Here is a 22,943-nt window from a genome sequence, read left to right on the forward strand (position 1 = left end):
TTTGAGATGTTGAAACGAAGAGTGCGAAGAAGCGCTCCAAACAATGCTAGAAACAGGTTGCGCACCTTATATGCGCAAGATTGTGCACATCATGAGAGAAGTGACCAGCAGGTGCACAATATCGATAGCGTTCCCAGCCCTAAACAGGCTAGGCCAGCTGGGCTATCGCAATACAAAACATGAAGAACTTCAAAGTGATGAGAGAACCAGCATGGGAAGCCCTTTGTAAAATGCGTGACAGGTGTGCTTTCTACACTACCACTAGCGTGCGGAAGGGCCTACATAGGCCAGACAGGACGCTGCATTAATCGTCACGCAGGCGAGCATGAACATTCTTTAAGCGACAAAAGTAACAGTACAAACTTCTCAGAGCATTGAAGAAATTACAAATATCTCTCAAGTCGTCCGGAGATAAATGGCTCATATCTGGCCAGGCACTGTACAGAGGCCATCACTTCCGAGCTGGCACCCGAAATGTGTGCCTGATTGCTCAGCACACCGTCACCCTACAATCCTCCTCCAGGCTGTAGCACAGGACACTGGAGGCAAGCAATTTATCTAGCAGAAGATTCTTTGCAGCGGCAGCGGAGCCATATCAATTGTGTCAGTGATCGACAGTGGGAATCTACCAAACAGAGCTAGCATTTCTAAGTTCTGCCTTTCCGATTATAACGATTGTGCAACCCAAGCAGCACACCAACAATGGACCAGCGCTGGCGTTACATTGGTAAAAAACGGCACGAAAGTCGGACCGTCATTGGCATTTAGGCCAAAAGAGACTTTTTCCAACCTTGGGCCGACGTTCATGCCACGATTGGACCGCTCTCCAGCCTACATTTGTCCGACATTATGCCATGATTGAACCACTGTACTGCCCATATATTCATGTTGGCCCGCCGTTCACCCATGATTGAACCACTGTACTGCCCATATATTCATGTTGGCCCGCCGTTCACCCATGATTAGACCACTGTTATGCCGATGTGATAACATTGGCCCGACATTCATGCCACGATTGAACCTGCATTCAGCCAGTCTACCAAAAGTGGACATGCCACAATTAGACCATTGTTTAGCCTATCTGTTAAAGCTGGCCCAGAATTCAGGCCATGCATTTTCAGTGCATTCCAGCTAATATTTGCATTATACAAGCCACATGCTTTACTACTGCCAAACTGCACCCTTTATATACACATGCATAAAATGAGGCGCAACAAAAATCAAAGTGTTATCATTTATTTAAAAATAACATATATTCCTTGGCTGGCACATCAAGGCAACTCATGAGCAGGCTCAGGTGCCAGCAGGGCCCTGCAAGGCAGCACTGGAGGTGTGGGCCGGGTGAGGCAGTGAGGGTGCCGTACTGGACGTCGCCGAAGCACAGGGGTTCGGTGTGGTTAACTCATGAGCAGGCTCAGGTGCCAGCAGGGCCCTGCAAGGCAGCACTGGAGGTGTGGGCCGGGTGAGGCAGTGAGGGTGCCGTACTGGACGTCGCCGAAGCACAGGGGTTCGGTGTGGTTGCCAGGCTGGCGGCAGAAATTGTATTCAGTGTTTAGGCAAAGCGCCGCTTTCTACCGCCACCACGGTCCACTGACCCTGGCAACCACTTCTTAATGAAGCCGTGCGCTTCAGCAACATCCACGCCTGTCTTTTGGCAGATGACATCTGCACAAGATAAATGGACATTTTAGGCCAACAGGAACACTTTGTTGGCTCACAGAAATCAAGCTTATTTCACTGAAAGAAAAACAGAAGAATAAAAGGTAGCGCAAAAGGACGAGGACAGAGGAACCAGCCCAGCAACAAGTTTTATTGAAAAAAACAGAAGAGGACACACAAGTAAATGTTACACGGAATGGGCCTCATAATTCAAGGACTATAGGCAACCAAATGTAACTTTAGAAAAAGCTCTCGCAAGAAAGCTCTTCTAACCAACTGTATATAGCTACTATGACACTATGGTCCACCTTTCAAGGACTAGAGGGGGAACACAAATAGCTGGCCAGTGCAACATGACTGCAATGCTGCGAGAAAAGATGGACTTGACTGGTTTGAGGGCTTTGCTGTTCATTCTTTAGATGCCCACTGAGGAAAACTGCAACCAGCCCCACAAACAATTGCAGTAACAAAATATTTATCTGTTATAAAAAAAGAAGTCGTAAGCTGGTAAAGTGGTAAGATTTTACAGATGAAAACAAAGTGCAGCAAAGCCTGTTACATGTGCTTTCGCTCATGTTTTAAAATTAAAAGCTACTGTAATTAATAAAAAATATACCTGTGACCACGTTACACAATCTTAGGCCGATAAAGGAAAGTTTCCCTTTACGGCCGTGCAGACTGTACAGACGCTGTACGGACATCCCCATGATGGCCGTCATGGCGTTGGCCGCCACCTCCTTTAACCCTTTCCCCCCCAGGCGGAGCAGCTGCTGTCGCTGAAAAGAAAGAAAATCATAGTTGCGCAAATGCTATTAGACCTAAAATAACAAGTACTGTTAGTTTATTTCTGAATAGAATGACTGAGATTACTGTGTGACCAATTGTCAGATACAATTGTGCCTGCTATTTAATGCATCATTCTTGTATGATGCAACAGCTCTCTACCACTGCAAACAAAGACATTTTTTTTCTAATTTGCTAGGAGCAGACAAATTTAGGTGCTGAGCAAAAGTGGTCGCTCTTATCATGTTATAACTTGAGGCTTTTAGCAGATATGTGTGCTGGATGTATTTGGGCTGCAGTCCCAAAGGAATTCGGACTAGGAGCATGCTGTAGAAGAGGGGTTTGCAAAATTTAACCATCTGGAATCCTTAACGTGCACTGACATCGCACAGCACACGTGCACCTTGCTTTTCACCTCCATGGAAAAGTGGTTGCTGCAGCCAGGTTTGAACTCTTTTTGGGTTCAGCAGTTGAGTGACTGAGCCGCTGCCACGGGGCCCATTATCCCGAAACTGAGCATGATCTAATATTATTTACCCCAAGCACATGAGTAAAGCTGCATGCCTAGCAACCACTTTTCTTTAAGCAGTCTTAACATTCCTGTTTTTGGCAGCAGATCAAGTAATGAAAGAAAGCATGATGTGGGCAAGAGAGGAAAAAGTGGGGATAAAAAACAGCTTGAAAACAAGGACTTGACAACACAACGTAAACAAAGCACAGGGCTGTGAACTCATGGGCTGTGCATGAACTCCCACATGAAGACAGCATACAGTTCCGTGACCTAAGAATTTCAATTTTGAAAGGGCACATATGCTGGATGTATAATCCTAGATCACAAAAGGCACTCCTCCCCAATAGTAGTGCTCATTGGAAGGTAGTAAAATGAGCAGTTGCCATGAATTGCCTCAATTACACGTTGGAAAAATCATGTTGTCATCAAATATCTCAGAGCGTTAAAATACAAGCACAGCGTTTGCGCATGTCCGGCTATCCTCCAGATACTTAGCAGTTGCAGACAGCCTGCTAAAAAAGAAAAAGATCACTAAAAAGCAAGGTAAGCAAGATCAGAGGCTGACAACACAAGTCATTCCGTGCATTCGCAAAGTATCCCATAATCTTAAGAAGGTTGCAAAAAGATACAATGTAAACATGCACTTCTCCGCATCAAGTAAGCTCTAAAAAATTTGTCCAATGATGATGAAAGAGCAAAAGCCGTATTGTAGTATCAAGCACCAACTCTGGTTCACCCGGTGCACTACAAAGGTAGTTTACAGTGTTCCACTCACTTGTAATAGAGTTTACATTGGTCAAACAGGACACTGTTTTAATGAGAGCCAGGGAGCAATATGATTAAGTCAAAGACGGTAAAGGGAGTAATCTTGCCACTGAATGCAGAAACTGTAAGTGTAAGCTAATTTTTCGAAAAACCAAGTTTCTTGGGCGCGAGAAAGATCAGACTGAAAGAGATATTGTTGAGGTATATCATATCAGAAAAGCGGGAGATCAATGTGTCAGCCCCCCTCATTGTTTCTGTATGATAATGAAATGGCCTTTCTGGACAAACACGGTTGACTACCACATGGCAATAACAGCACCATACTTAAGCTTGTTCTTATTTTATATAAAATTTAGTTGGAAGTTCGTCCTGTTGTGTGTTTCTTCATGTCCTCATTTTTTTCGTGCTGTGAGCACTATACGTTGATGAATCAACATCAACGGGCCCAAACATCAGTGTTGTTGCACAGTTTGGTGGTATAGTGTCAAAAGCGGTTTGAGGCCATATACAAGACCATGTAGTAGTATCAATTCCTGAAATGAAAATGTAATTGCCAAAAGCCCTGCAGCACGAGCAATTGTAATGCTTCCTGAAGCAAAACTGAAACTTTATGCATTATACATGCAGGAGTTTCGTTGCAGACGTGACACCCACTGCGGACATGTTGCAGTGCTCAGTTCAAACTGCAAGCACTTTTGCATCAGATTTACATGGAAAAAAAAGGACAGTAATAGCCAAATGTGTAGACGTTACTTTCTTAGAGCAATAAAGAGAAATAAAGCACAGTTCGAATTTAGTGCCATGGTCACTGCAACAAGCCTCAGCAAACGTTGCCATCCTCACTGAGCTTCCACGCCTCTTACAATAATTTCCATTTTCAAGTGAAAAAGTGTGTGATTTCCTCATGCTGCAGTGCTTTTGAAACTTGTTTATTGAAAAAAAAGTATGGCACGATTGATGGAATTGAACTCCCCACTGCCACTAACCACCAAATCGCAAATAAATTAAAGATTTAATAACTGAGTTTAGTTAACCATGTAATTACTAAAGTTTAGCCGTACATTGTGCCTGTTGCATCAGGAAATGCGTTCCTACAATCTATTTTTTCTAGCCTCCCCTTATTCAGAATTTTTGAAAATGTTCACTGAAACACCCAGTAATCTGTATATGCAGCTTTCATGCACAAGATATTTACATTAATAAAACATGCAGAAGTGACAACATACTCAAGCAAATCAGTAAGAATTATGAATATGATGAGCATGTTATCCACAGAGCATGGCATGCACCTTTTTCACAAACATCTGAATTACTTTATATTGCAAACCCTAACTAGGTACTCATTTTTCTCAGTTAAGAATTATTAAAAAGCATTAGATTACCAGTGCAGCTGCCACACCATCATCTTGCAAGGCAGCGTCGGATGCCTCCAGCTCCTCTGTAGTGTAGGCGGGCAGAGCAAGGGCGGGAGGAGGTGCTGGTGGGGAGACTGGCTGCGCAGTGCCTGGGCCTGGCTCTCGGTCCGACCGCAGCAGCAGGCTATCTTCAATGCGCTGCACGCGCTGGATCAGCTCACGCTGCTGCTGTCGGACCTCAAGCAAAATCCTCAGCACCCTGAGCACTGCAGCTGTAATTGAAGCAATCAATAATAAATTCAGTGAGAGTACAGCTTCCTAAGGCCGATAGCATCACTTATGCCCTAGGCACCAAAAAACAGTATGAGTGTAAACAGCAAGAAGCAACATGCTGCTTATGCTCCTAACTTTCTACAGCTTTCACAGAGACACTCATAACACATGCATCTATTCCTTGCCAGCCGAATGTAAAAGTTATAAATGTCATCACGCTGATGAACACTTAGGTCAAACAGAGCTCCTCTACGTGTGACAGATAGCAAAAGAGCTGCGATATTGTTCTGCAAATGCCTCCTCAGTCTGGGCTTCTGCCAATGGTTATGGCACTTCAGAAGCATTTCCACTGCTACTGCATTGCGGAAAGGATTAATGTATTCTTCTACTCTCATGAGAAGCACATGCTAATAGGGAGTCAGAAAGCAGAGCAGGCCTTCGCCTGTAATTTAGCTTTGCATCATTTGAAAAGTGTTTTTCATGGCAAGATGATATTAGAAAAATTCTGGAGGTAGGAGTCTGTTCTGTGTAACTACAAGTACTTCTGGGAGCTAATGCATTACACTTGCTGCAGCAAAGATCCCTATTGCACTGTTGTCCTTGGCTGATAAACAAAATGCAACAAAAAGGTGAATCATGTGTCAAGTTCCACATCAGAGGACAAAGTAAAGATTAAATCCAAGATGAGCCCACCACCATGTGGACGTAAATAAATACAGGAGATATATAAGATACAATAACATTAGCTCTTGGGCCAGTTGGTGCATGTTGAACCTAATTACAGGGGTGCCAGCGGAAACACAAAGGTGCGTACACAAGAACGAAGAGGTAGCTACAGACGGATGCTGGACTATCAACTGTGGTTTATTGAAGAAGCATTGCCGCACAAAAATACACATCCGACACATGCGCATCTGCAGCACCACCGCAGATGCGCATGCGTCAGATGTGTGTCTTTGTGCTGTAGCTACCTCTTCGTTCTTGTGTACGCATCTGTGTTTCCACTGGCACCCCTATATTATGTTCAATATTTCAGATAGGCTTTCTTCATACATCTCTGCACTATCGAACTGCAGACACTGCACACAGTTGCCTATTGCTTATGACAAAAAGGACCAACACAGAATTCTGAAAAAGGAATGCTAAGAAAAATTTGCCACAGTAATTCATCACATTCCAATGCAAAATGCAGTGCATAAAGGGTGATGCACAGTAACATGTTTCAAAGGCTAGGAGCTACACTATCAGTTCAGTTCAGTTCAGGCGTTCAGTCGTGTCCGACTCTTCGTGACCCTATGGACCATGTCACGCCACGCTTTCCGGTCTCTCACTATCTTCTTAACATCACATAGCTTCATCTGCAATGCCTCGAGAATGCCATCTAACCATCGCGTTCGCTGCCTACCCCTTCTCCGGCGACCCTCAACCTTTCCCAACATCAAATCTTTCTCCAGCGACTCCTCTCTTCTCATCAGATGACCAAAGTAGCTACACTATAGTCATCTGCAATATCACTAAACAGAAAATTTAGTTCTGATCAGACCTCTAAGCAGGTAATCTTGTTTTGCATACCTTTTACAAAGTAACTGCGCAAGCTGCAAGGTACCACTCCTAGGCTTTCTTTTTGTTTATGCACTAATCAGGGGTTCTCAAACTGGGTTCTGCAGAGCGCAGGGGTTCCACGAGCTTCTACTGCCAAAGAGCAAAAGTATGCCTGTGCCGCACTGATGCCGAAGCAGGGGGCAGCCAATAACCTGTGAGCTGCTGCGTGATTCTATGCACAGTCCAGCTGGGTTGGACACGAGAATTGAATGTAGTGCTGGTCTTGTGACTAGTTTACTGTTTCTAGTTTTGCCATCTGGATTTTGCTTATAGTTTCCAGTATAAGTGAGAGGTAGGCATTGAATAAAGAGGTAGTTGCCAAAAGCAAGAATACAAACAAGTGCTTACAAAAGTGAACTAAACAACATAAAAAACCAAGGTGGATTCATGATCAAGCAACACCAGATGATAGCGATTTGAGAAGGAGGGGGGGGGGGGCAAATATATTGCATGCCAACTGGGATTTGCGAAGACTCCCTTTTAATATCTTCTGTTCCACGAATATGCTGGCAACATTTAAATGAAGTATTCAATCACAATGGCATAAAGCAGACATATGCCTGAAACGATGCCCAAATATTAATCCACAAGCTAACTCACTGGAAAATCAGCTTGAAACAACTGCCTCTTTCAAACAGCAAACTTGTGCCAGCATATATGTCAAACATGATCATCTAGTGACTCATTGTTGGCATCTGTCAGCAAGATAAACATGACATCATACATGGCACACAGTCCTATGTGAGACGCTCTGAGAGTATTAGAATAAATAGTGCAAGCATTTTTGTGTGCACTAAATGAAAGCATTTTGTGGTAAACACTGTTCAGTTTATTGCCAATTTAAGTCGAAGTATGCAAATAAAAATGGAATTTTAAGTCAGAAAATGTGGCACCATCTCTATAAAGCGGGCTGTTTTTTGCCGACCAACTGACATTTCTTGCTAGGCACAGGCGAATGTTTGAGAAATAAAAAAGGTCGTAATTATTGCTTATCACACATAAATCTTGCTGTATGCAAGAAAAGATGAATGGCAGCGGATGCTGCAGAAGGTGGTTAGACTGCTGAGATCTTTCCTAAATGAGAGCGTGCCACCCTGTTGGTTTTGGGTACCTTATAAGGGAGTGCACAGGGGCTGCATGATGTCCAATATAATTTTCTTCCACATTTTACACTCCATCTGAGGCACTGCATTCGCTTCCAGCTAATGAACTTTTAAGATACTATCAAAGACAACAAAAGTTAAAATATGAGCCCCTTTGACCTGTATGCCCCTGGAAGTGAATAAATTATTCTGCAAGAAGAAAAAGCACAGAACATGGGACCACTGCACGCAGTACATTAATGGTGATGGCTTTCTGGTGATCGTAGGCAGAGAGAGGCAGCAGCAATGCCAGGATCCAAAAGATGACAACAAAAGTTACTAACTACAGCAGCCAGTGCAGTATGAATGACAAAAGCTGAAAGCGAATCGAAATACTAGGTTGTATGTTTTAGCATTACTTTGGTTCAGTAGGGACTGTCTTTGAAGAATACCAGTAAACATTTTCAGAGTTATCAATTTCAAAGAACATAATTTCAGTCTGATCGTGAACTCCGTGTAATACCTTCCTAAATATTTATTCTCTAGATATTTCTGGCAATGCCAACTTCAGTTCACTAGCATAGGATATACTGAGGAAAAAAAATTGCTGCTTTTTTTAAGGCTAAACAGGTCTAACCTCTAGCTGAGAGCATTACTTGATAGCAGAGAAATAGGAGTGAAAATCAGACAGGGAAAAATTGGTAAGACAGGACAAACATTTGTCCCATCCTCTCACATTGTCCCCATGTTTGGCTAGCATTCCTGTTTTTTTGCTCTAGGTTATTTTACATTAAAAAAAGAAAACAAAGTGAAAATTTCACCTTCAACAGTCCCACTTTCATTGGCAGCCTCCTCGGAGCTCAGGGCTGCACTTTCACTGCCGGCAGCTTCAGAAAGCGTCACTGCTGGCACTTCAGCGCCTTCATTCAGAGGTGCTGGAACACGAACATCATTAGTGGTAATGCAGGAGGCACAAAAAATAATAAACAAACTGTCCAGATTAAAGGTAGAACGAGAGGAAGAAGATGGTTTACACGGTATGAACGAGCACTGAACAAGGGTAAGTGGAGTACGCCTCAGTTCGCAGGTCGATCCAACGTTTCGATAAGTGGACTTGTCTTCGTCTAGGCGGAGACAAATTCACTTGTCGAAACGTTGGCTCGACCTGCAAACTGAGGTGTACCCCATTTACCCTGTTCAGTGCTCCTTCATACTGTCCAGATTAAAGTGAGGTGGTGCTTTTGTTTGACCATTCTTTGCCAGGTAACAGTAAAAGGCACCTATTTCAAACCCCAAGTTGTGTTAATTTATGCAACCCAGAAAGACAGCAATTCCCAAAATAGACCTCCCAGCTTGAGTCGCATGGAACAGTGGCGCCCGTGCACATGCATCAATCATGCACACTATAGCAGAAGAGTGACTAGGATAAAAGGTCCCCCGTCTGTCAAATATATCCCAGCAGCACTGTTTCACTTTTGTTAAATTCACAACATTCTGCCGCTGCCATCAAGAGCCATGGTCCATGCAACCATTTTTGAAACACAGCAGTGCCATTTGTCAAGAGGCATTAGTGCTACTGTACTGCACTGTGAAAAGGGCTATGCAGGCATCATATTATAGCAATTCTTCAACACTCCTGACATTGTGCACAAAGCAAAGTACTTGATGTAGCCATGGAAAATGATCAATGTTAATAAGTTTTTACCTCTCAAGTACAGACAACCATATTTCTGGCATTCATCACATAAAACTGTGATGCAGGAGGTTTTTGGCAGTATATAGTATCATTCAATAATTTGAAAATTTTTCTTGATCCCTTGAAGGCCAAATTAACAAGATATTACTATTTTTTTCCTTATTCAAGGAGCCAAAATCACTCAATACTTAATGAGCATGTGACACGTGTACATCTGGCCATGCTTGCCTAACTCAAGAAATTTAATCATTCCAATTTCAAGCAGTCTACTAGAAATTTCAACACTGCATCTTTACCTCTTGAGTAAACTAAAATTACCCTAGAACTGCGGGCAACTGGCAGTTTGCCAAGAAATGGTTACTGACATCTGTATACTGACATGAGAATATACGGTAAATGTGTTCTATTTCTCTGAGAGTGCAATGAGCTACAGTTTTTTTTTGCAGCTCTTGCAAGCACCTACTGCCATATATTCACAATCTGAACTAAAATCAAGCTTATAGATTAAATGTCGATGACAATTCATAACATACGAGGTGATGGCAGCTCCACTTCCACGGGCCAATCTTCATGGCCCTCGTTTCCTAAAGAAAGAATTGCACATTAATATCATCTTCAGTATGCAAATAATTTTTTGTTAATTATAACTCCAGGAATTATAATTACCAGAAACTGCTGACGTCTCCACAGCAGATGTGAATTCATATTTGCGCATCTTTTTTTCTGCGCTCTTGTAAGAGCCTGCAAAGAATTAATAAAATGAATGAATGAATGAAATTTGTACTACACCTGCACTACACCCATGATGATTAGACAACACAGGAACTGGTTGAGGATTTCTATATTGGACCAAAATAACTTCGTAGGCAAAAAAAGTTTTCTAAGTGACAGGGAGATTGCCTTTCTTGAGAATGCTTGGAGGTTGCATACATATCTGAGTGGGCTTTAGTGTTGTGTTATATGGTTTATCTGCATCAACACTTTCACACCTTTGAGTGTTTCTTTATATACCAAATCACTGGTAAAGAAAACCCTTAATTGTAAGTCAGCGCTTGTCCCGTGTTTTCCTTTCTCTGATCCCTCTTTCTTTTCTTACGCTGTTGTATCATGACCATAGGTTGGTATACAGCTAGTTGGTATACCTGTGCCAACTAGCATGGCCAACTCAATGTTTTGCTAGGTTTACCTGTTGTAGAACTGGCCATGTTGACTGAAATTTCTGGCATAGCTCACTACTCATAAACGTTAAAGTTTGAACATTGAAGTGCTGTTTATTTCATTTTCTTAAATGGTTAAGGCACAGACAAGTGCAACTACTTAGGCCATTGCCTCAACGAAGTGGTTTTCGATCAGCCTATGACAAATCAAGCAACCATCTGCTGATCAGCTTCATTGGCATTGCGGGTCTGAAAGCACTAGACTGCTGATAGTGCTGCTGTAGCTGCCGGTATGACGCGGCAGATTGCCGCATAATAAGCTATATGTAAGACATCTATTGCCCAGCCCAACTGATCATGCCTTTATGCCGGCAAAAACACATATTACATTTATTGTTTGCTTGGTAGCAATGTTCGTCAAGCACTCCCCTAAGATGCACACTGCTAATATGGCTAGTCATGTATAAAAATAAAAGAAATCTGTTCTTTGACATATTACCTCATTGCTGACGCTCTGCTGTCTGTCATGACATCTTGTGAGCATTTAATTATGGCGGTCACTCTTAATGGAAGGGGCTTCCAAGATCACAATTACATATCGCATTTTTTAAAATATGCAACAACCCCGGTCATCGAAACTTGGAAGTAGGATCATAGACTTCCATAGAAGCACAAACATGCAATTGGTTGAACGACCTGCCCTTCTTTATAAATTTCATTGATATCATTCCTCAACGCTTGGCCATAACACATACACATCCGAAAGTGCATGATACTGCTGTATGTAAAAGAAGTTCTAGGCTACTTTGCCGAATTGACGCCTGTTCAGCTGCCCTTGTAACTGCAGTCACCAGTCAGTTCAGCCAACAGACTCCATCCATGTTTGAATGCCATTGAAACACTCATGTGGCGGAGGCATTCTTTTATATTTACAATTAAAACGTGTTTCCAATTTCTAGGGTTTAAAAACTATGCAACACATGGCTACGGAGGAGATGGCAGAGAGCCTTCTTCCCAGGCGGTGTTATAGAGGTTGAGAAAGTACTCTTTTGCGTTATCTTTTGCGTTAGCAGAGTAAGTGATTCCATCTTCACCAGGAGCCGACCGAGTGGCGTTAGCAAGAAGTGCAGCTTCAAGCTCGTGTAGTGTAAAAGGGGCATCGAGGTCAATGCTTGCACAGAAGGACAACATTGTGAAAGAACACTAATTTACATCAAGTGGGATAGTTTAACAAGCACTGATACTATATTGCACAAGCACATTCTGCACTGCTCCATTTCACTGCATGCACGTAACACAGGGACTCGTCCCAGCAGCAAAGTGCCTGACGCTTAGCTGCTGCAGCACGCTTACTTAAAACTGGAAGAAAAAAAGACTGAACCGCATTAAACTTTGTCTTAACTGTAATTATTTTGCATGTTGACTCCAGCAGTTACGCTGAAAACTGTAGGACTTCAAGAATAAGGCACTAGTATGTTTCAAAAGTCGCCTTCGATCGGCTTACAGATAACAGTTCATTCCTCTTTGTTTTTTGATAACTGGCTAAGTGGCTGCTAAATTACAACTTCTTAGTCGTAATTTAGTCACATAGAGTTGAAGGCTCAAAGAATTTCTTAAAGAGCTCTTTACGATTGCTAGCCAGATCATCATCATCTTTACATAGTCTACAATGTGACTATACTTACGGCAAGAGGCAACCACTGTCACTGGGCACCGTGTCCATTGGTGCCCGCTGGCATTTCTATCAGCCTGGCTCTTTGCCAGGCGAATCACTGCCGTTGGGCTGGCCATAGGCCAGAAGCAATGGCTGTCGCCATCAAGCCAGCCCACCGGCACAGCTGCCAAACTGTCCTCCTCATCTGGGAACTTCACCAATGCGAATGGTTTCGACATGCTGCGTGGAGAAAACAGGACAAAATATTAATAGAGAAGTGTAAAATCTTTTTGCAGCCCAGTGTCTAAGCCCTACAGCCAAGAGAATTATTGTGATATTCTCTAAGTACTCCTGTTAGGCTAGCCATAAACTATAGTGCCCCTCTACAACTGACGTCGCTACTCTCACATCCACCTCGTTCTGTGCCGCACCACACTCCTGAACTTTCATCAAAAGCAAGTTGACAGTTACGTGTGTCACAAGTGCTTGCAATCTGGGATTTATTTAAGCAATCTTTCTGCCTGTCGTCATGCGAACGAAATGCACATATCACAGCCAGCATCATAGCATAGAACTTGAATATTGCACTGAGTGCACTTTACCAGGAGCACGGGGATGAAAAAAAAAGCAAAATGCAAGAAAAGGCCAAACGAGGAAGAGAGACAGGAAACACATTGCTTGAGATTTTCACCCAGTATTTCATGTCACATGTATCCTAACCATGAAAATCAGGTGAAAATTTCCTGCTCGTTTCGTGCTGGCTGGGAGCTACTGGTTTGTACTGGTGTCTGCTGAAACCAGCAGACGACCCGACGATCTTCAGTTTGCATGAAGGTGTACAAAAGCATGCATTTGAGTTTATGCAGTCCCATACAAAAGCTTGTTGCATACACTTACCGCATTTTTATGCATTTCACTAAAAAAAAAAGAAAGAAAGAACGGAAACTATGTACCAATATTTAAAACATGGTTCTGGTAAGTCTAGGTTACATTATAAGAATTATAGTGGGCTGAAATACAACGGTAGACGATCGAAGAACAGGTAATTTTCCAAACAAGCTAAGCATATGTCTGTTCTTTTTTTTTTTTTTTTTCTCTCGAGCAGTAGCCACATAGTGGAATATCGCTATGAGGTATTCCAAGCGTCAGGGACACAAGAAGTTTTATCATTTAGAAGAGTCATTTCCTTTATTATAGCATAGTGCACGTTACTGTTTACTTCTGCTGTCTGCTAGCGCAGCAGACGACGCACGCGTCTATGACAAATCGGCATTAACTCTCTAAGTGCAGCGAATACAATTATGTACAAGAAGTTATTTTTTAAATAATGTAAATAATTTTTATTATGCCACGTCTTTCTTGCATTACAGTTTGACAATTGCAGGTTTCTAACACCTATGACCACGTCCTACGGCTTGAGCCATAGGCTTGAGCCATAGGCTTGAGCCACTTGAGCCTCCACAAGCCAAAAGTGGCTGTCCTGAAGTCTACGCAGTGTAATATCTTGAGGGAGTGCCGAATTCGGCGACAGATGTTCGTGCCTGTGTACCAATGCGTGTTTACGAGCGCGATGCGCCGCGAGTATTTTGCGCTTTTAACATGTTTGGTCTGAATTACTTTAGAGCATTTCTACGTAAATTTGAGCGATATGACAATCTGGCAAGACGCAAAAATGTAAAACGACTCTTCTACAAGGCCTAGCACCGCGCTGCAATTGTGAGTAAAAGCTTATTTCTCTCTCGTGTTGTGGGTCTTCACGACTTGTGTAACGCGTTAGGGCTCAGGTCCGGCGGTTTTGCTAAGACTCATTTAAATGAATGAAAAACAGCAACGCAAACGGGCACAGCGGTTCTCAGGCACGTAAGCCCGGCAATGATGACCGCCGCTGATCAAAATCGAGTGAACTACCAAGTGAGGTGATCACTTTTGTTGGCCCGTAGTTCTGCCTAAGTATATTTGACTTATCTGTAAAACACACATGACCCGTAAAAACACATGTCCGATTGGATTGTTGCTACCTGGCAGATTTGCGCGGACTAATTTATGACACTGGGGAAGACCAACAGTAACGCAAGCATGTCCGGCAGTGATGGCCACTACTGATGAAAACGGAGTGAACTACCGAAGTGAGGTGGTATGACCCCGTAATTCCAAATGGGCCGTATTTTTGTACGCAAGTAAAAAAAAGAAAAAATAATAATAAAACGTGACCTTAAAAGCCTCTGATTGTTAGTGCTGCCCGTGAAGCGGTACTGTAATAGTTACGTTTAAACTACGAAGCAAGCCTGGAGATATATAAACAGGCAAGAAAGAAAAAAAAATGCAGGAGCTCCGGCCGAGCTAATGCGCTACGCCGCAGTAGCAGTAGAGTACGATGTTCGTTTTCAAAACTAAGTTATGCTTGCCTTTACTGGTTATGGTTATAGTTCGAGGAGCTACATCGCAGTGCAGCTTTGCGAGAAAAAAGCTCAGCATGCTCAGAGGAAAGTTACTTTCGCCGGCAGTTTCGCGGGAGGCAGAACGCGCAGTACTGATATTAATGCTATAGTCGATATATTTAATTTATTTTCACCGCTTACCTTGGTACAAAAAGGAGTACTGCGCTCAGAGCGGCAAGGACGAGAACGGAGCAAAGCACAGACAAAGGGATTTTGTGAATACTTCTATGTTAATACGTCATTGTAGCACATCTAAAACAATCCAGAAAATCTTTTTTTTTCTTCAGTGCTTTGCTGTTGCTGTTCTGCATATGGCAATTTGTTATGATGAGAGCATTGTTGTTTTCGTTGTGTTGCTACCTTAAACTTCACTCTCACATCAAAAATTGTTACAAGTTGTTTTTTTTTAAATGGATTTTTATGAAAATTTTAGATGCTAATCACAAGCAACTCTTCCGGGTGTGATAACCTTCAATGAAATGTGTACTATTGTGTAACATGTTTCAGATTTGCAAAGTAATGTAGGGAGGGGCTTCGTTATGACAGACAACAAAGGAGCCAACAGCCATTGAAACAAAGGAAAGCATAAGGGATTTTTTTTACCATTCTCCTATGCCTCCCTTTGTGTCTGTTGGCTTCTTTGTTATCTATTGTTTAGATTGGCAGCACGGACATTGCATCAGGCACTGCGTTTGAAACTAGAAGCTTGGTGGAAAGCTGAATGTTTCCCTAATCTGCTTATTGGTGCCTGTTTCGACATGCACTGTGGAAGCTATGTCTTGGACTTGGTCATGGTGTCTGTGATGCCACCTGAATCCAATGTACAGAAAGGTTATTACAGACTTGCTTGCAGAGTACTGGTGACCATGAACTCTTGCTAGCTTTCCGGTAATGTGTCCCACAATAATTTTAATGGCATACACTGTGTAGCAGCATTTGGATGCTCGATCTGTTGCATACACTGCGATACTATGTGGGCTGTTCTCAGAAGCAATTAGGTAATATAATCCTTGCGACACTTGCTGAAGTGTCACACAAGTGCCCACTTCATCACTTGGTTACTGACTGCACTGTTTACAGTAATGCCAATCGAAGCCCAAGTAGGCTAGCTTTCAATGATAATTCGTTTTTGGATGTCTTGATACTACTATAGCTACTGCAGCGTATAGGTGTGTCTTGTGTGGCATTCCATACAAGACAAAAGCATTCAGCACAGAGCAGCCAGGTCTGGCTAACGGTGTGTATACCTGTAACCTCACTGGTAGCACCAGCACTTACGGCCTCATGCTAAGGCCATGTACTTACACTGCTCCTAGAAATTGTGTTCTCAGTGTTGAGTGAACACAGTTGGTATGTGTGGGTTTAGGTTCAATATGCACTAGTGCACACAATGTGTGACCCACCTTCACCCTTTCTCAAGTTCTGGTGGAGCACCATTCATGAAAAATTTTCATTAAAGGCTATGTGATTATACAGTCAAGCCCACTTATAACAATCGCACGGATGTTGTTCGTTGTATCCAAAGTTCATGTGAGGTGGACTCCCCTTATTTCAGCCAAAAGAATGCAAACTTCTACAAAAGTGGCATTTGTTTTCTTCCAAGAGTCGTTTTTGGACATCTGTTTATTCAAATCGGACACTATCAAGCTGCCTTCTAAGCTTTGCAGCACGATCATATGCTCGTGCCCGAAACAGTCTGCGGACCAGCTGCTTGATGAACGCGGAATAGCGATAGCTAATGAGGCGCTTATGCTATTTCGTAGTTTGCCCCCCAACTCTTCGATTCTCCACAAGATAGCAGTGCCCAAGCTACTACAGTGCATGTGTGCACAGGACATACTACACATCTGTTTTTTTGTGTGCCGCCTCCACGTGGCAGCAGTGCAGAAGCTCGAGATTCGACTCTGTCAATGACACACACGCCGGTCTTGGTGGGCGAGCACCGCATACCTCGACTATTTTTCATAACTCAAATCAGAGATGGTGGTTTTTGACTGGTCCTTTTAAGTGATTGCCACTCATTTGCTTTTACATTAGGTTCTTTACCCATCCAGGGTACACGTGCACCGACAGACCTTGTAACCTGTCCTATGGTAGGTGGACACTAGATGCGCCAATACCTGGGATGTGCTCGTTGTTCTCCGCATTCGCAGCAAGCGTGCGTCTTTCAACTGCAGTGGTGTGGCGGGTCACCAGGCTTCCCCTTTCTTTTTATTGTAACAAAGTGGTATGGTCACGGTTGTTCATTTAATCTGATACAGTTTCGTAGCCCTTATGCATATTTTGACGGTACCCCGACCCTCGTTCATAACGAGTGAGCGTTCATTATAAGTGCATCTGTTATAAGTAGACTTGACTGTACTACACTTGACCTGATCCCGCGTGGATTCTCACCACATGTGTGGTTCATGAGTGGCTGCTTTCAAAATGTAAATAACAGTAGCATGGTGTTGCTAGCATGTTTTTCGGAACAAGTCCTTTTCTGTGCAGCTAACTTCATGACGCCATCTGATTTGGAGCTGGAGCACACCTGCGGTAGTACCACAATCTCAAACTAAGGGGTGGCCAAGCGAACTGCAGAGCTTATGTAGGCATAAGTATTAATAAAGCATGATTCATGAAATAAAACCTCTGCCGTCATCATTGTTTTGGTTGTATGGCCCAAGGTAGCTGCTGCACTATGATTCCTAGGCCAAAAGGACCCCATGAAAACAATGCACCAAAGTCTGACTTTCTGCAGCTCACGACAGAAACCCAGCTGCTACACATTCCATCAGCTACTGTTACTAGTAGCTGCTGGTGGTTCTAATACTACTGGGAACCAGTAGGATGCCAGCAGGAAACGAGTGGGAAAATTTTTACCGTGGTTTGCGATAGAAAACTCAGTTAAGTGGGACGGGACAAAAAGTTACTTTCTTGCTTTTAGCAACTGTACTGTGCTGTTAAGTTTTTTTTTTTTTCATGTTTATTGAATACCTGTTTTCTTCCAGTTGTCACCCCCCCCCCCCTCCCCACTTCAGCAGTAATGCCCTCGAGGTGCTGCAGGCACCTGTATAAATAAATTAACGAATAAATAAATAGATAAATAAATAAACTCCTTCTGGAGCAGATAACTGGCAGGTTCTGCATGCTTCTGGCAGCGCTGAAAAATAATTGTGTTCGCTCATCTGTTCTGCTCACATTTGTCTCATCATACAAGGACTCGCAACGAAACAAAGCACTGCCGTGGAAACATTCGTCATTCAAGCACAAGACATGTAGGCTGGTTTCTATGACAGCGCATATATTAAATAGCGATTAGCGTTGCAAACGCGAAAATTGCGATGAAAAGCTGTCGACTACTTCGCACTTGGCTGTCATCGCAACCATGACGAGCAGTAGTAGCATAACATTCGTTTAGCGCCAAAAATTATAGGCTTGTTATAATATCCATGCACACACCCGATATAAACGAAACCTCTCAGAAGCGATGCACAGAGACGCGTTAATCAAAATACAACCAATGATGTCTACGGACAGATAAGGGCGACTTGCGAGTCGGGCTCATTGTTACTCGTGGCATTAAGTTCACGAGTAATTAGCTGTTAATTGACCACTAATATGCAAGGGGATGAAGATCAACATGCATACTTACGTAAAAAGTTCCTTCGTGCTCCTGTGGGTCACCCAGACGAGTCGCCACGCCAAAGTTCAGCCTAAAACAAAGCAAGCGCTTCGTAGCCGACGGAGACGAACCACGAAATGACCGTGGGAATAATGGGATAACGGGTTTGCGCGCTAAAGGGATGCCCAGGGATGCCTACAGGGATAGTGCGTAAAGCAGTGGAGGACAGCTCTTTGAAGCTGAGTGCTGACAACGGCACCATGATTTGTTTTTATGTTCTTACTGCACTTCAATTTTTTTTAAAGAGCTACACATCGTGTTTTTTTTTTGTTTTGTTTTTTTGCAAGTTACGAAAGCAAACACACGCGTGTTTACCTAATGCCGTAGTGCTGAATTAGATGAAGTTGTAAATGAATGGATGTTATAAAGGAAATATGCATTATTTATGCTCATGGGTAAAATTGCTGTGGCTATATCTAATTTACGTACCGCTCGTAACGTTAAATCATTTTACTTTTTTCTGCACAATGTTGGCTTTCTTTCGTGACAACTGTTTACTGTTTGCAAGCCTTTTTTTTTTCTTCTGCACAGTGTTGGCGCTTCTTCGTGACAACTTGCATCCCGGTATTTCTTTTTCTTTCTCTCTCTCTCTCTCTCTCTCCATGCGTCCGGATCGAGGAGGTTCTTTGCGTAGTGTAAGAGAGTAGTGCTTCGAAGCCTGGGCCGCGAAAAAGCTCGGCTGGTGTGCTCGGAAGAGGCCGCCAGAGTCAGTGGACGGAGCAGCGGCAGGCGCGCTGAAATTTTGTAACCTCAGTTAGCATTCAGGCACCTCTAACATGATATATGCTTCTTTTCGTTATGTAAACACCTAATTCTGAGCTGGTATAAATTTTCCCACTGCCTTCTGCGCAAATAAACTGTATTTGCTATTCCTGTATGGGAAACGTCTGTGCTCGAGCAGAAGACGCCTGGCGCGCGCGGGGCATCGGAAGCGCATACAGTGATATGCAATTAAAGTGCCATCCCGTTATAGTGCGCCGCCAACAGTCTTTCTTGTACTTTTTGTATCGGCATCAGAAGTTTCGTAAACAGCTTATACCTACGGCGTATATGTATACTCATACGTGCTTGCCGATAGTTGATATGCATCCCAAGCTTACACCAATCACATGCGCAGTCGTTTTCCTGCGCTTCATCGCTTATACTTTTTTTGTATCTTACGTGGTGTTTTAGAAGTATCCTGGTATAGATGGATGCTGCTTTTCACAAACGAAAACTCTGAAATCAATTATTACACCATTTAACATGTGCCGTAACACGATATACGCGTGAAAGCAGCGCCAAACCGCAAGTTCTATATGTTCTCAGCTCAGTACCGTTATATAAGCAGTTGCTCTAGCTGTTAAAGTATACATTGAAATCTAGCCAAGCGCGAAGGAGACAGTTGTTTCGAGAATTAGGGGTCTAATTGTTGAGTGGAATGCGAAAGTAGTAGTTTCATGCAAGCGAACATCATACGCGTCGAAATGAAGCGCCTGTGGCAGGTTCGCCCAGTTAGAAGCGCCAGCAAAACGAGCGACCCTCAGCACCGGCACTGCCCTTGGCGGCCGCTCCGTGCGGAACAGTACAGTTATGGTGACCATAGTTCAGTGCACTGGCGCCCACACTAAGTGGCTGCTTCGGCTCCGCACGGCGCCTTCGGAGCACCTCTTTCTTCCAACGTGGTTCCGAGCGCGCGCTCGCTTGTCATCGCTGTGTTTTTGTGGCGTAGAGGTGCGGCCCGTATCCATCTGTTGTCTTTTTGTGCACCTGTTTCGGTCCTCGTCTCTCACCGCTGAGCGTTGCGTGTCGTCATGAGCGCAAAAAGGCGTAAGTACCGCATCGTCGAGAAAGAATACCGGGAGATCTTGCAAGAGCTCGGTATTCCGGGGCGGCCGGTCGATTCTGCGTCGTCACGCTTAGAACGCGGGGACAGAAAACAATCGCAGAGTGAAGCACCGTTACTCGACGTTCGCACCCTGCCACCGTCCGAAGCAACCACGCATCGGAGAATCGGAGTCTGCGCCGACGACGCTTGCACCAGTAGAAGCGGGCCAACTGCAGATCCACCAGCACCATTTGTGCGCGAGTGTGATAATGCATCAGGGAGCAGCATATTGAGCACAGCCAGCAGGCGAAGTGATGAGGCTTCAAGCTCAGACCTTTCTATGGATGATTCATATGCTGCAGAACATTCAAGAAATGATCATGCCACAAGCTCGGAAGAGTCAAGTGATGAGACATCTAGCAGTCCAGCGGCTGAGAATGTGGGTCAGCCTGATGAAAATTTTCTTCATAGTCTCTCGGCGACTGAGGAGTTGGCTGTCATAGCTAACAAGCACAACATCACACATGCTTTGCTTAATGATATGCTCGACTTTTGCCGTCGTCGCGGGATTCCGGAGCTCCCAAAAGATGCAAGGACCGTGCTGCGGACGCAAAGGAGATCACAGCTGGAGCAGAATGACACATTTGCTCATTTCGGCCTTGCCAAAGGCATCCAGCAAGCGATTGGGCAAGGACCTGTGCCCGAGAACATCAGGCTGCATGCTAACATAGATGGCCTGCCGTTGTATAAAAGCAGCCAGACTGGTTTGTGGCCTATACTTTGCCGCATAACGAACTTCAAGAACTCTGCACCATTTATGGTCAGTGTGTACTGTGGTGCAGGGAAGCCACCTTGTCTGCAGCAGTTTCTCGCTCCATTCCTAGACGAAGTCTACAGTCTGAGCAGCAGCGGTTTACTTGTGAAAGGGACTAGTGCCACTGTGACACTGACAGCTGTGATCTGCGATGCCCCAGCAAGGAGCTTTGTAAAGGCAATTATAGGACACGGAGGCTACCATGCTTGTGAAAGATGCAGCCAAAAGGGTCGCTATGTGGAAAACAGGCTGACATTTCCTGACCTTCATGCACCGCAGCGAAGTGATGTATCATTTCGTGCACAAGAAGATAAGCGGCACCACACTGGTGTTTCCCCTTTCACCAAGTTGGATATTGATATGGTGGCATGCTTTCCTACGGAATACATGCACCTTGTCTGTCTGGGTATAATGCGGCGGCTGTTAAGAAATTGGGTATCGCAAGGGCACGCTGCCCGACTGAGCAGAGATGAGCGAAGTGAACTCAACAACAGGTTGCGAGAAACAGCTAAAGCCTTTCCAAGTTGCTTCCAGCGAAAACCCAGAGGAACAGAGGAGTTGGATCGTTGGAAAGCGACTGAATTCAGAACATTTCTGCTCTACCTAGGACCTGTTGTTCTGAAATCTCTCCTGCCCAAAGAAAAGTATGAACACTTCCTACAGTTACATATGGCTTTGCGAATACTCGCTGCACCTGAATACCATGTAGTTCTGAACAGCTTTGCCCGGGACTTGCTGAGGTATTTTGTTCAGCAATTCGGTGTACTATATGGGGTGAAGCAGCTGGTGTACAACGTACACAGTTTGGTGCACTTGGCAGAGCAGTGCCTTCAGCATGGGCCTGTGGATGATTTCAGTGCTTTTCCTTTCGAAAGTTACTTAGGAAAGGTTAAGAAGAAGCTGAGAACTACGAACAAGCCACTGGCACAGCTCAGCCGCAGAATGTCAGAAGCAAGGGAGTGCACACAGACTTGTACAAGAGTTGACCGACATGTGAAAGTGGGCGACTGCTTCTTAATAGACAACTGTGCTGTTCTCATTGTTGAAGTGCATGAAGATAATGTCAAGGCTGGCATCTTGCCAAATGGCAGAGATTTCTTCAAAACACCAATTGAGAGCTCTCGGCAACACATAAGGCGTTACAGCGCTCTCAGTCAAGAGGCTAAGATGTGGCCTCTCTCGTATATCAGGAACCAAGTTCAATGCTTGAAGCTTAAATACAAGCGAGGGCACATTATTTTTCCTCTTCTCCACTTGCAGTGAAATATCTTATTGCTGTTGGTTTGCTTTCATGCCCAAAAGCAACTTAGGCTATGAGAACCACCATAGAGGAAGTTTGTTTTGGTTTGTGGGTTTAACGTCCCAAAACGACTCAGGCTATGAGAGACGCCACAGTGGAGAACTCCGGAAATGTCGACCACCTGGGGTTCTTTAACGTGCACTGACATCGCACAGCACACGGACGCCTTGCTTTTCGGCTCCATCGAAAAGCGGCCGCCGATACCGAGATTCGATCCTGCATCCTTGGGAACAGTAGTCAAGCGCCGTAACCACTGCGCCATCCCGGCGGGTACCATACAGGAGTTGTCTAGGAAGCGCTTCCACTTTGGGGTTATTTGATATGCACTGACATCACACACTACATGGGCTCCTTGCTTTTTGCGTCCATTGAAAAAAGGCCGC

The 22,943-nt window shown here is 44.0% G+C and overlaps 2 protein-coding genes across 2 annotated transcripts; one reads left to right on the forward strand and one right to left on the reverse strand.

The window, feature by feature from the left end:
* Nucleotides 1-1,552: 1,552 nt before the first annotated feature.
* Nucleotides 1,553-2,378, reverse strand: LOC146174872 (uncharacterized). The gene is made up of 2 exons (XM_084585474.1): nucleotides 2,276-2,378; nucleotides 1,553-1,665 (listed from the first exon to the last, which is right to left on the reverse strand). The coding sequence occupies exons 1-2, from the start codon at nucleotides 2,376-2,378 to the stop codon at nucleotides 1,553-1,555; spliced, it is 216 nt and encodes a 71-aa protein (XP_084441600.1).
* An 18,355-nt stretch (nucleotides 2,379-20,733) lies between these two features.
* Nucleotides 20,734-22,523, forward strand: LOC146174873 (uncharacterized). Its single transcript, XM_084585476.1, has one exon. The coding sequence runs from the start codon at nucleotides 20,787-20,789 to the stop codon at nucleotides 22,521-22,523; it is 1,737 nt and encodes a 578-aa protein (XP_084441602.1). The 5' UTR covers nucleotides 20,734-20,786.
* The last annotated feature ends 420 nt before the right edge of the window (nucleotides 22,524-22,943 follow it).

The sequence above is a fragment of the Amblyomma maculatum genome, chromosome 11 (genome assembly GCF_055883805.1).
Source record: "Amblyomma maculatum isolate TAMU_Amacu chromosome 11, ASM5588380v1, whole genome shotgun sequence".
Classification (NCBI taxonomy): domain Eukaryota; kingdom Metazoa; phylum Arthropoda; class Arachnida; order Ixodida; family Ixodidae; genus Amblyomma; species Amblyomma maculatum.

What these genes read in the sequence shown, in the direction of transcription:
- LOC146174872 (XM_084585474.1), bottom strand. Translation starts at nt 2,378, where the DNA reads ATGACGGCCATCATGGGGATGTCCGTACAGCGTCTGTACAGTCTGCAC. An exon ending in ATTGTGTAACGTGGTCACAG is followed by an intron (nt 1,666 to 2,275) that starts GTATATTTTTTA and finishes TATCTTGTGCAG; the next exon opens with ATGTCATCTGCCAAAAGACA.
- LOC146174873 (XM_084585476.1), top strand. Translation starts at nt 20,787, where the DNA reads ATGGATGATTCATATGCTGCAGAACATTCAAGAAATGATCATGCCACA.